The following is a 13,416-nucleotide window of genomic DNA, read 5'->3' as shown; positions in this document are numbered from 1 at the left end:
ATCTACCAGAACTTCCATGAATCTATAGTGAGTTCACATCAAGCAAATGCAATGGCTTAGATCCATAAAGATTAAAAACTAGCTTTATGTAATATCAGATTGAAGGGTTTAAGGGAGTTTGTTCATACCTTATTAGTTATTGTATAACAATGTAAGCAGTCTGATGAGGTTACAGGGCAAGATGACAAAAGCTATGGCCAATGATCAGTAGCCTCCCAAAATGAAATACTTTGCAAATATCAGCAAGAAAAAATATTTTTGATGAGGATAAACTAATTTTATGAGTTAATGCTTTCATTGTACACTAACTAAAAATTCAACTATATTGCACTTCTTGAGGTTGGTTTTAGATAAAGTACAAGCTGATGCCAGAAGTGTGTTATCTCCTACCATTATTTACCTTAGCCCTTGAAACTTGTTTTAGAAATATCTAGTGACATCTTGGCAAACTGGTTCTAGGCAGAAGGTTAATTTCAAATCAGAATTTTTTTTTAGTGTATTTATTTATTTTTGAGAGCATGCACCTGAGTTGGGGAGGGGCAGAGAGAGAATCCCAGGCAGGCTCCATACTGTCAGTGCAGAGCCCGATGCTGGGCTTGAATTCAAACCGTGAGATTATTACCTGAGCCAAAATCAAGAGTCAGACGCTTAACCAACTGAGCCACCCAGGCACTCCTCAAATTAGAATTTTAATGAAATGCTTACTTGGATTGAATTTCCTAATTATTTGTTATCTAAAATATGTGAGGTGTGGCGTCTAGGTGGCTCAGTCAGTTAAACGTCCGACTTTGGCTCAGGTCATAATCTCACAGTTCATGAGTTTGAGCCCCACATTGGGCTCTGTGCTGACAGCTCAGAGCCTAGAACCTGCTTGGGATTCTGTGTCTCCCTCTCTCTCTGCCCCTCCCCCTCTCACGGTCTGTCTGTGTCTCTCTCAAAAATAAACATTAAAAAAATTTTTAAATAAAATATGTGAACTAATTTAGGAAAAACTTTGTAGTATACATTTTTTTTTATTAAAAAAATTTGTTAACATTACTTATTTTTGAGAGACAGAGAGAGACAGCACGAGCAGGGAAGACACAGCAGAGAGAGACACAGATTCTGAAACAGGCTGCAGGCTCCGAGCTGTCAGCACAGAGCCCAATGCAGGGCTCAAACCCATAAACTGTGAGATCATTACCAGAGCTGAAGTCGGATGCTTAACCGACTGAGCCACCCAGGAGCCCCATGTAGTACAAATTTTTTAATGAATAATCATTTTTTTCTTTTTCATAGGAAGTATTCTACATTTTTAATCTTTTCATCCAGTTTGAATTAATGTTTATTATATAATACTATGCCACTTTAAAAAATACCTGAGGCTTGACTCACATTTGAAGTAATAAATAACTTAGCAGTAAGGTAGAAATTATACTTTATTATCAAATCAGTTACATTCAGCCAAGAGTGTGTCATAAAGTATTCCTGGTGGGGCTGGGGGGCAGTGGTAAAGAATGCGGTAACATTTCACACACGTCTGATTGGCAGAAATATAAAAGTTAGACATTACCAAGTACTGGCTGGGCTATGAGGAACAGGAATTTTCTGGAATTTGCTGGAAGGGAATATAAATTCATACAACCACCTTGAAGGGTAAACTAATAGTCTGTAGTAAAGTAAAGATACACATATCCTATGGCCTAGGGATTCAGTTTTAGATTCCATAGTTCTAATTAGATTCTAATTGTGGAGAAACTCTTGCACATGTGTTCTGGGGGTTCCAAAGTTTACTAAGGTTTGATGATTTACTAAGAGGACTCACAGAGCTCAGTGTATATTTGTATTCACAGCTAAGGTTTATTACAGTAAAAGGCTGCAGAACAAAATCAAGAAAAGTTATATGTGGTAAGACATGGTGCAAGTTTCCAGATGTCCTCTCCCGATGGAGTCACACAGAACATGCTTAAGACCCCACACACATGTTGTCACAACATGTGTGGTATGGTGACTACCAGTTATTTGGGCTTTTACTGGGGCTTTGTCATGTAGGCACCTTCTGCCTAACATGTACCAAAATTCCAGACTCACAGAAGGAAAGCAAGTATTCAGTATAAACTGCATTGTTTGCACAAACTGTTTAGACACAATGAGACTTTTATCAGGGAGAATGGTGAGGATTCTTCTGAAATACAAGTTCCCAGGTGCCAGCCATCAGCCAGTTTTGTAAGCAGGACTTTCAAAGGGTAGCAGTCAGTTCTCCTGTGTTAACTCTTTACTGCACAATACGTTGTGTAAGCAGACTTGCACAAAGATAATTTCTGCAGTATTATTGTATAATAGAGAAAAATTAGAACAATATGGATATAGTTATTAACATGGAAATGAATATTCAAATTTAGCTATATTCATACAATGAATTCTCAACCACAGGTACAATTAATGACTTTTAAGCTATTTGCAGTCAACATGGTCAAATCTCAGAGACATAATGTTGAGAGAAAACTAATTTCTAAAGGTTTTGTACAAGTGTGGCAGGTAGCATTGTATGTAAATTTTAATACCACAAAACATCTTTATATGTGTGTTTATAAAAATGTCCAAAATGCTTTAAATAATGTGAAGTTGGCTTTTATACATTTAATATTTATCCTACTATATTTAACATGTATTTAGGATTTTATATAACATAGGTTCTAATCTGTTGTTTCTCTGAAAAATATATCCTTGAATTTTTATGTATTATCACCTATAAATTTTCTCTTCTGTCCCTGTTCCTATAAAGACCTTAATTTAATGCCTCCTAATATGCAATGAATAATTGTTTCTATTCTTGACATGAAGACAGCATAAAAGGAGCTATGAATCAGTTCCAAGAGTGTTACCAATTTTGAAAATTCACATGGCAAAATAAAGCAAGCTTGAATATTACTTACTTTTTTTTTTCTAATTTGTTTTAGGTCTCCTCTTACCTGGGTCTCATTACTTGGGCCGTTTTCAGGATCGTTTAATATGGATAATGATTCTAGAATGTGGCTATACTTACTGCTGTATTAACATTAAGGTCAATGTACATTTGAAACCTCTAGTTTTTTTATAGTACATGTGTAAAATTTTACCTCTTATAGACACATCATACACTGAATAGCTGAATTTAAGAGTATCAATTAATTACCTGTGAAAACACCTAAGGATTTTTAAAGTATATTTCAATTAGCACATATTGATAGGTAGACTAGTACTGATTGTTTAATAGAGCATAGTAACAAAATATTGCCAGCCCCCTTTTTGTCTGGACCTATTCTTTTTATCCCTACTTGGTTGAGCATCTCAAAAGTGTGACTCAGTAATATTTTTTCCCTATATTATATATGCATTCTCAACTTAATAAAAAAAACCTCTTCTGATCCTTACTACCCTACCTGCTACAGCATGTTTTTCTCTTCTTTTTAAAACAAAATTTTTTAAAACAATTGCTTATAATCAAATCTCAAATTTCTTTTCTCCTCTCTTCAACTTACTCTAGGTTTTTGACCCTATTACCTATTACTGTACCAAAACTGCTCTTGTCAATGTCTCCAGTGGCTATCACATTGGTAAATCCAATGATCAGTTCTCAGACCTGGTCTTGTTTGACCTGTCTGTAGCATTTGACACAGTCTATGTCTTCTTTTTGCTTATTTCATGGGTCATTCCTTGTCAGCCTCCTTTGACGGTTCCTTCTCTTTTCCTTGATCTCTTGACATCAGATGACCTCGACATCAGAGTACCCCAGAGCCCAGCAGTCCTTGGTGACAACTCCATCCTTCTGGTTGCTCAGCCCCAAAACATTTGAACTTTAGTCCAGTGACATTTCACACCTGTTTACTTCTATGTCCCATATGCAGTCCAACAAGAAATCCTGTTGGCTCTGTCGTTAAGCCATATCCTATATCCTACCACTACTCATCACCCTGCTATTAGCTATCTTTATCTCTTTTCTGGGTAATTGCAATAGTCTCCTAATTGGTCTCCCCACTTCTACCTGTGCCTCTCTCTTGTCTGTTCTCAACTAGAGTGATCTTTATAAAGTCTAAGTCAGATCATGTCACTTCTCTACTCAAAACCCTACAGTAAATCTTTTTTTTTTTTTTTTATTTTTTTATTCAGAGTGAAAGCCAGGGCCTTGAATGGTCAGTCTCCCTATTTCCTCTTGGCCTCATCTACTACTTGAATCCTCTCAATTGTACTCACACAGTCACTCCCTTACCACCTTCAAGTCTTTGCTCAAATGTCACCTTCTCAGTGAAGTGTACTATGGCTCTCCCATATATTCCCATATGTATTCCCACTACCATCCAGCACTCCTAGTCCTCCTTGGCTTGCTTTACTTTTTCTTTATTTTCATAGCACTTATTCCTTCAAACAAACTATATAATTTACTTATTATTTTCATTGTTGACTGTATCCCTTTACTCTCTAATGTAAGTGTCACAAGGGCAGGGATCTCCGTTTCAAGGGGTATATCCTAAGCCCCTGGAACAGTGTCTGTCTGGCACATAATAGGCCTGTGGTAAATATTTGTTGAATGAATAATGAATGAATGAATTTTTTTGTCTTAGCACAGACTGGATAAAATTGCTGGTGACTAAAAAACTTTTTCTTTAGCTCATTGGTTCTCAAATTCAGTTCCCCAGATTAGTAATATTAACATCTACTGGAACTTGTTAGAAATGGACATTCTTGGTCACCACCTCAGACCTCCCGAATCAGAAACTCTAGAGGAGGACCCAGCAATCTGTGTTTTAACTGACCCACAGTGATTCTGACTCACCTAAAGTTTGAGAACCTAGTCTAACCTGTACAAATAGGAGAAGGCAAAAATCCATGCAAAATATTGAAGGCATTTTCATTGCTTCATTTAGGCTCTATTTTTAAAATGGGATGCTTTATAATACCTAATAATGTGGGTCCTTTATTGCTCTTTTGTGGTCTGTTATACATGTAGTGTAAAGATACACTTTTCAGTGGCAATCTTTGTTTCTTTTTCATTTTTTCAGACACAACGTGGCTTAGTGCCATCTTATCAACATTTATATGTTCTATGCTTTAAATATTACAAAGCACTTTTATTACTTAAATCTTCACACCCCTGTGTGCTAGGATTATTTTTCTTTGAAAGAGAAGGAAAAGGAATCTCCAGATAAGTGACCTACTCAAGGTTAAGTACTAGCACCTGGTAGAGCCATGATTTTAAGATGGGTTTTGATGTCACATTCCATGTTCTTTCCCTGGATCCTAATACACCCTGACAGCATCGCCTTTTACTAAAGGCACTGGTAGTTTTGTAAAAATGTGTAAATAAACAACAATATTAATAATAATATAAACAGTGACTTCATGCATCCTCTTCAAGGGATTCCTTCTAGGAAAGTAATAAAAATGTGTTTAAAATTCATGCAATAAAATAAAATAAAATTCATATAAAAACATTCATAATATTCATTTTATCAACATATATTTGTTGCATACTTGCTGTGTGCCAAGTACTGGTTTAGGCACTGCAGATATAATAGTAACCAAAAGATAGCTGTTGTATGGAATTTACATTATAGTTGGAGGAGACAATAACTGAATACATAAATCTGTATGATAATGATGATGTTATTATAATTAAAAAACTGGAACAGGAAAATAGTTGAATCAGTTATGGCATATCCATACAATAGAATAATGTTCTCATAAAGTAGGATACAAAACTACTGTATATACTATATAATTCCAGTTTTGCCTTTTGCCCTCTAAAAAAATATTTATATTTAAAAAAACTTTAAGTGTGATTCAACCTCAACTGTACATACCTATAGTCTTTAAAAATTGTGGTTATAGTCAATTAAATTGTTTTGCCAGTTTCTAGTGGCATCTCTATGATTTCTTTTAAAATAGTAGCACTATTTTTCATCTCTATATGCAACAACAAATTGCTAAAGTACTAATAAGTTTGAGTGAAGGTGTAGCTCTTGAGTTAAAGAGGTTTTTTTTGCATTTTCCATATTTTCATTATGAGAATCCAATCCACGGGCATATACAAAAGTAGTTGCTTTTTTCTATGTAATAAGTACTCATAAACTCAAGTACTTTTTATCTCATCTTTAGGGCTTAGAATTGCAAGAGACATCCTGTCATACTGCTGAAGCTCAAAGAGTTGATGAAGTTTTTCAAAGTGCCTTTGAACAAAAATATGCAAGAGTATGTTCTGTTAATGAACACTTTGGAAATGTCTTGACACCCTGTATCCTTTTGCCAGTAAAACTCTATTCTGATGCCAGGAATGTTCTATCTGGCATAATCGATTCTCATGATAACTTAAAAGAATTTAAAGGTGACCTTATTAAGGTACTTGTGTGGATACTTCTTCAACACTGTTCCAGAAGGCCCAGCATGCAGGAGGTTATTCACAAAACTGAAAATAAAGGGAAAGAATCTCTACTAATCTTGCCTGCTTTGAATGCTTCACCACAAACCCAATCCCTAGAAGACACAGATAGTTTAAATTCAGAAATTTTGGATGATTGGTCTGATGATAATGTTTTTGGTGATGAGCCAACTATCAAAAAAGGAAAAGAAGAAAAAGATCAATTGAAAGTTGTATCAGGTGTAAATTTGCCTATTCCGGGATCAGTAGAATCACAGGGGGTCGCTGATCATTCAGTAGGCACAGTTCCTGAAAATAATCTTTACAAGGCAGTTATATTGGGATATCCTGTTGTTGACAAAGGAAAACAAGAAGATGTGGCATATATCCCTCTCATGGAGTTCAGTTGTTCTCATTCTCACTTGTTAAGCTTACCTGAAGAGTGGACGTCTAACTGTTTGCCTAACTCCAAAATGAGGGAGATGAGCTCATTATTTCCAGAAGAGTGGTACCAGTTTGTTTTAAAGCAGTTGGAATGTTTTCATTCAGAAGAAAATGCCTCAAATGTACTGGAAGAAATCGCAAAGGACAGAGTTTTAAGAGACTTTTATGTTCATGCCGTAATGACTTGTTATTTTAGTTTATTTGGAGTAGATACTATGGTTCCCAGTCCTGGTCATATATTAAGAGTTTATAGTGGTGTTTTGCCTTGGTCCCTTGCCTTGGATTGGCTTACAGAAAAGCCGGAACTGTTCCAACTAGCACTGAAAGCTTTCAGGTAATTTATTTTGATTATATACAAATTGTAACTGGCAGAAAAATGATTTTTCAAATAACTAGAAGGAGGAACTTTTTCTAATTGTAAAAAATAATCACTTTCCTAAAAATGAAAAACAAATGCTTAGTACGTATAGTGATTATATCAAGAGTACTTTAATTTCTACATCCTTTTATTTATGTGGAGAACCTATTTTTCGTATGGCTTATTGAATTTCTTCATTTTCACTTCACTCCATCATTTCTCCCTGAAATATGTAGGATTTTAGTTCAATGTCTTAAGAATATTGATTGAATAAAATCTATTTTGTCTATAAAGTGGATTTTATAAATTTTATTAAAAATTTTAAAATTCTTTGTTTCTCCATTTTTAAGGTATACTCTGAAACTCATGATTGATAAAGCAAGTTTAGGTCCAATAGAAGACTTTAAAGAGCTGACTAACTGCCTTGAAGAATATGAAACTGACTGGTACATTGGTTTGGTATCTGATGAAAAGTGGAAGGAAGCAGTTGTACAAGAAAAACCATACTTGTTTTCTCTGGGGTATGATTCTAATATGGTAAGGTTAAAAATGTGGTTTTTTTTTTTGTTTTTTTTTTTTAACGTTTATTTATTTTTGAGACAGAGAGAGACAGAGCATGAACGGGGAAGGGGCAGAGAGAGAGGGAGACACAGAATCGGAAACAGGCTCCAGGCTCTGAGCCATCAGCCCAGAGTCCGACGCGGGGCTCGAACTCACAGACCGCGAGATCGTGACCTGAGCTGAAGTCGGACGCTTAACCGACTGCGCCACCCAGGCGCCCCTAAAAATGTGTTTTTAAACATTTCGTATATTAGCCTTAAGGAATGGAAACCAGTTATAAAGTACTTGAACTAAGTGATGGAGATATAACATTCTGGGATGGATATATTAATCATATTATTAAAGTATTTGTAGTCATGACTTTACGGCCAACATAGTACAATCCTAGAATGACTGGTTATTTACTTTTGCAAACCTAATTAAAAATGTGTGGCCATTGTGCAGTAACTGACCTATAGGATAGCCAAGTAAAGTTCATTTAATTTACTATAGCATATTTGACTAAATGGATTAGATTCCTATGCCAAATTTGAGTATCACTTTGGATTGGACTCCTAGAAGAAAAACTAATTTATAAGTGGCAAAGCATTCCTTTTGCCACCATCCATGTTTTATTTGAAGCAAATCTAACCTGTGAAAATTCAGGGAGACTCCAAATAATGACTTTTTTTTTTTTTTTAAAGAAAATAGTGCCTGTTTTCATTACATTTAAAATGTTATCAAGTGTGCACAATATGAGTCAATGTTACATGCTCATTGTAGGCTTCACACCTGGCATTGCAGGTTAGGGAGCTTCACAGATGTGCTCCCAATCAAGAATGATGAAAGTTACATTGAAAAACCATTTAAAGACTTGGAAATGGTGCTAAGGGCATATAGCAAATGAAAAAACATTTATTCAAGAGTACTAACTAAAACCCAGTAAGAATAGTGAGAGACTGAAGTATTTGAACCAAGACCCATTTTTCCCAACTCAGCAAGACAAGCTCTGCTCGCATTGATACAGTCAAGAAGGGTTCCCTCTCACTTCAGCTCCTGGTTGGAGGACTGTTTTCCTGGGAGAGGCAGGGCTTCAGCACTTCTTACCTTACTTCCAGCTACCTGTTGTGAGGCTAGGTTCTGGGCATGTGTGGTCAAGAGGTGAGAACTGCTTTCTGGCCAGCCTATCTCTTTGGATGGAGGCTTTACTCTGGACTTCGTGCCACTGAGAATAACGGGGACCTGACCACCCTTACCTGCTTGGCAGGTGGAAGTTCCACACTGGGAGAGGCAAACCAGGAAGACCTGAGGTTACTGCCCTTCTTCTATGTCCTAAAGCAGAGCTGTCTCTCAGAAGAGAGACATGCCATTATCTCACCCCCAGATAAAGAGCTCTGGCTCTCAGATTTTGCCCAGTGGGAGATGCAGATCATTAAAAAAGAGAGATCTCTACATCTCTTCCCAAAGGAAATTATTTTATCTGCAACAGTGTGGAGACATTGACACCTAAGATGCTCTCAAAAACAACGGAGCTTGTGGTAAAAAGTAATTAAGGGATTGGGGCACCTGGGTGGCTCAGTTGGCTGATGAGTGAGTTTGAGCCCCACATCGGGCTCTGCACTGGCAAAGCGGAGCCTGCTTAGGATTCTCTGTCTCCCTCTCTCTCTCTCTGCCCCTCCTCTGTTCATGCTCTCTCTCAAAAATAAATAAAGCATTAAAAAAAAGTCATTAAGGGGCTATTGGTAAATTTGTTAGAGATATAAACTAAACTGTAGGCTGGGTAGATGAACAAAACCAGGGAAAGAAACCATAGAGAAGAGCCTTCCTGTGATCAAAAATAGGAGCCAAGCTTAATTGGGTCAATCTGTGAAGCGATTTACATTGCAGGTCATTGTTGAAAACAAAGCAGCCGCCTGGCAATCATAGGAGCTTATTAGCAGCTGGGTGTGAGCACTTGATAGATGGAGAGAGCCCTGCTAAGCCCATTGCCATCTCATGGTAACTGGGGACACTCACAGGCTGCACTCCCTGAGGAACCACATCAAAGGCTTCACCCTTGTGGGAGAGGTAGGGATTAACTTCACTAAGGTCAGTCAGCCACTCACTAAACTAAGCAAGTAACAGTAACATTATAACATTATATAACACTGAAAACATGCAAACAAAACAAAAATAGATAAATAGGACTTCATCAAAAGTAAAAACTTTTGTGCTTCAAAAGACACCATCAAGAGAGTGAAAAAACAACTCAGAGAATGGGGAAAACATTTGCATATATCTGATAAGGGACTTGTTACTAGAATACTTAAAGAACTCTTACAACTCAATAAAAAAAATTTTTATTTAAAATCTGAGCAAATTATAAAATGAGCACAGGATCTCTATAGATATTTCTTCAAAAGGAGATATACAAATGGGGCAATAATAAGCCAATGAAAAGATGTTCAACATCATTTGTCTTGAGAGAAATGCAAATCAAAACCACAATGAGGTATCACTTCATACAAGGACATACTATGATGGCTGAAATCAAAAAGGCAGATAATACCTGTTGGATGAGAATATGGAGAATTAGAACTCTCATACAGTGCTAGCAGAAATGTAAAGTGGTACAACATTCAGAAAACATTCTAGCAGTTTCTTAAATGATTAAACTTAGAGTTACCATTTGACTCAGTAATTCCACTCCTAGGTATATACCCAAGAGAAATGAAAGCATAGATCCACATAGAAACTTGTACATGGATATTTATGGCAGCATTATTTATGACTGACAAAGGGTGGAAACAACCCAACTATCCATCACGTGATGAATGAATAAGTAAATTGTGGTTTATCCATACAATGGAATATTAGTCCACCATAAAAAGGAATGAAGTACTAACACATGTTGCAACATTAACGAACCTTGAAAACATAATGCTAAGAAGCCAGTCCCAAAGACCACATAGTATATGATTCCTTTCATATGAAATTTCCACAGAAGACAAAACTATAGAGATAGAAAGTACATTAGTGTTTGCTTATGACTGGGAGAATGAAGGGATAGGAGGGTGATAGCTAAAGAGTACAAGGTTTCTTTTTGAGGTCATGAAAATGTCCTGAAGTCATGGAGATAGTTGTATACATTTGAAAAAACTAGTGAATCACACACTTTATATGAGTAAATTGTATGGAAATGTGAATTATATCTCAATAAAGCTATTTTTAAAAAGAGCCTATTGTGTGATTGTCCAACAACTAGGATTTATGACTTAGGCATTGTTGAGGCCAGATAGGGTGAAGGAATAGAAAAGGAAACGAAATAGAAGTAGCTGAGATTTTGTCATTTGGGTCATTGAATGAGTGGCTATCATTTCAAGCTTATTCAGAGAGCTACCAAAGAGAGGTGATTCTTGATTCTGAAGACAAGCAACTCATGTGTACGTTTTAATACACCACTTTCTGTTTTAAGTTTGCCTAAGCACAATGGAATTTTTTTCTAAGTTTACAACTAAAATGTAATGACCTGAACATAATCTCTTTTTTTTTCTTCTTCTTCTTTCCTGTCCCCCTTTTATACTTTAAAGGGAGTTTACACTGGGAGAGTACTTAGCCTTCAAGAATTGCTGGTCCAAGTTGGGAAGTTAAATGCTGAAGCTGTTAGAGGCCAGTGGGCCAATCTTTCCTGGGAATTGCTTTATGCCACAAACGATGATGAGGAACGATACAGTATCCAAGCTCATCCACTACTTTTGAGAAACCTTACGGTACAAGCAGCTGATCCTCCCCTGGGATATCCAGTTTATTCTTCAAAACCTCTCCACATACATTTGTATTAGAGCCCATTTTGACTTGTAAACGTATTGTCATCACATGAGATGGGTTTGTTTTTTTTTTTCCATTCTAGAAAAGTAACAATGTGATTCCTCATAACTTCACTGGACTTCTCTCTCTTCCTCCAAGTCCGATGCCTGAGAAAAGCTAAGCTCTGTAAAGTTGACTCTCTTAGCTATCTTAATGGTTAAAAAAAATCAAACAAACTTGATCTGACATGAAAGTTAGAGCTAGTCGGCCAGTATTTGTGCCCTGTGGATTGTGGTAGGCTTTAGCAAATACAAAACATTTGTGTAAGATTAGATAATGAATTTTTTAATGCCTTCATAAATATGTGGTAGGTGACTTGCCTTATGGAAGTCAGCAGCTATGTGATTTTTACATACTCAGAAGACACACATACGTATCAGTGCTTTTAAGTAATGGTAATGGATCCTATTGAAAGTTGCAAAATGTATATATATTTATTTGAAATACTAAATTTTATAGTATTTTCAAACTTAATGCCGTTTTAACATTTAACATGGTCTAAGTATTTTCATATAATCTATTCATTTTCTTTTCATATACTTCAATTCAGAAACCTTAAAAGCCTTTAGTAAAATCTCTTACAATAAAATATTTTCTTTTCCTTTCCCCATATCCTTTTGATATACATGAAAGAAACTGGGTTTAACTTGTTTTTCAGGATTAATAGTGTTTGGTTACAACATAATGAGTTCACTACTAGAGGGCATTCTGTTGATCTGGCTCCTTAAGCATTTCTTTCTTTTTTTTTTTTTTTTAATGTTTGTTTATTTTTGAGAGAGAGAGAGAGAGAGAGACACAGAATCCGAAGCAGGCTCCAGGATCCGAGCTGTCTTCACAGAGCCTGAGGCAGGGCTTGACCTCACAAATTGCAAGATCACGACCTGAGCCAAAGTCGGTCGCCCAACAGACTGAGCCATCCGGGCACCCCAGGCATTTCTTTTCAGTTGAATATACTGCTTCTGAAGAATGATTTACCCAGTAGGACTAATGGGCACTAGTGTTGTAGGTATCTGAACTAAAGACTGAAAGAAATGGTAGAAAAATTTTCATAACATCAGGATATTCATTCTTTTGCTGCTTATAGATACAGAGAAAAGATTGGTGGTTGCATGAGGAGGGTGGCGGGAGATGAAATGGGTGAAGGGGATCAAAAAGTATAAACTTCCAGTTATAAAATAAGTTAGTCATGGGGATATAATGTACAGCACGGTGACTATAGTTAATACTGTATCACTCATCTGAATGCTGTTAAGAGTAGCTCTTAAAAGTTCTCATCACAAGAAAAATTTTTGTTAAGTGTGACAGATGTTAACTAGACTTACTGTGGTGATCATTTCACAATATATACAAATGTTAAATCATTATGTACATCTGAAACTAATGTTATGTGTCAGCGATAGCTCAATTAAAAAAAATAGTTAAGTTGGGGCGCCTGGATGGCTCAGTCAGTTAAGTGTCCTACTTCGGCTCAGGCCATGATCTCAGTTTATGAGTTCAAGCCCCCTGTTGGACTCTGTGCTGACAGCTCGGAGCCTGGAGCCTGCTTCAGATTCTGTGTCTCCCTCTCTCTCTGCCCCTCCCCTGCTCGTGCTCTGTGTCTCTCAAAAGTAAATAAACATGATCAATGTAGCCAATAAAGATATTAAAACATGCTTCCAAGGTCGTCCCTTTGGAAAAATATACATGTGGATTTGCTTTATTGTCTAATTAGGTAATAATAAGATTTAAGATAAGGGATGATGAAATTTTCTTTGATCTTTAGCCTTAAGATTCACAAATCTTAATAGAAAACAATACTGACTCTTGCTTCAGAGAATAACCTTGGAAGTTGATTAAAAATCATTATAAGGTTTTA

The 13,416-nt window shown here is 36.4% G+C and overlaps 1 protein-coding gene across 5 annotated transcripts in view; it reads left to right on the top strand.

The window, feature by feature from the left end:
- PCNX4 (pecanex 4) overlaps positions 1-13,416 on the top strand; it is a 40,956-nt gene extending 27,540 nt beyond the window's left edge. For 4 of the 5 annotated variants that reach the window (XM_025919101.2, XM_086709628.1, XM_086709630.1 and 1 more), the window contains 4 exons: positions 2,940-3,043; positions 6,115-7,151; positions 7,526-7,712; positions 11,285-13,416. In XM_025919101.2, coding sequence (XP_025774886.1) covers positions 2,940-3,043; positions 6,115-7,151; positions 7,526-7,712; positions 11,285-11,536 — 1,580 coding nt within the window. In that variant the 3' untranslated portion in view covers positions 11,537-13,416. Of the gene's footprint in view, positions 1-2,939; positions 3,044-6,114; positions 7,152-7,525; positions 7,713-7,950; positions 10,857-11,284 lie in introns of those variants that run through there. The other variant, XM_086709629.1, reaches the window with a different exon arrangement.

Source organism: Puma concolor, chromosome B3 (assembly GCF_028749965.1).
Source record: "Puma concolor isolate L17-30 chromosome B3, mPumCon1.1.hap2, whole genome shotgun sequence".
Lineage (NCBI taxonomy): Eukaryota > Metazoa > Chordata > Mammalia > Carnivora > Felidae > Puma > Puma concolor.
This window is presented reverse-complemented; position numbering and strand designations above follow the sequence as displayed.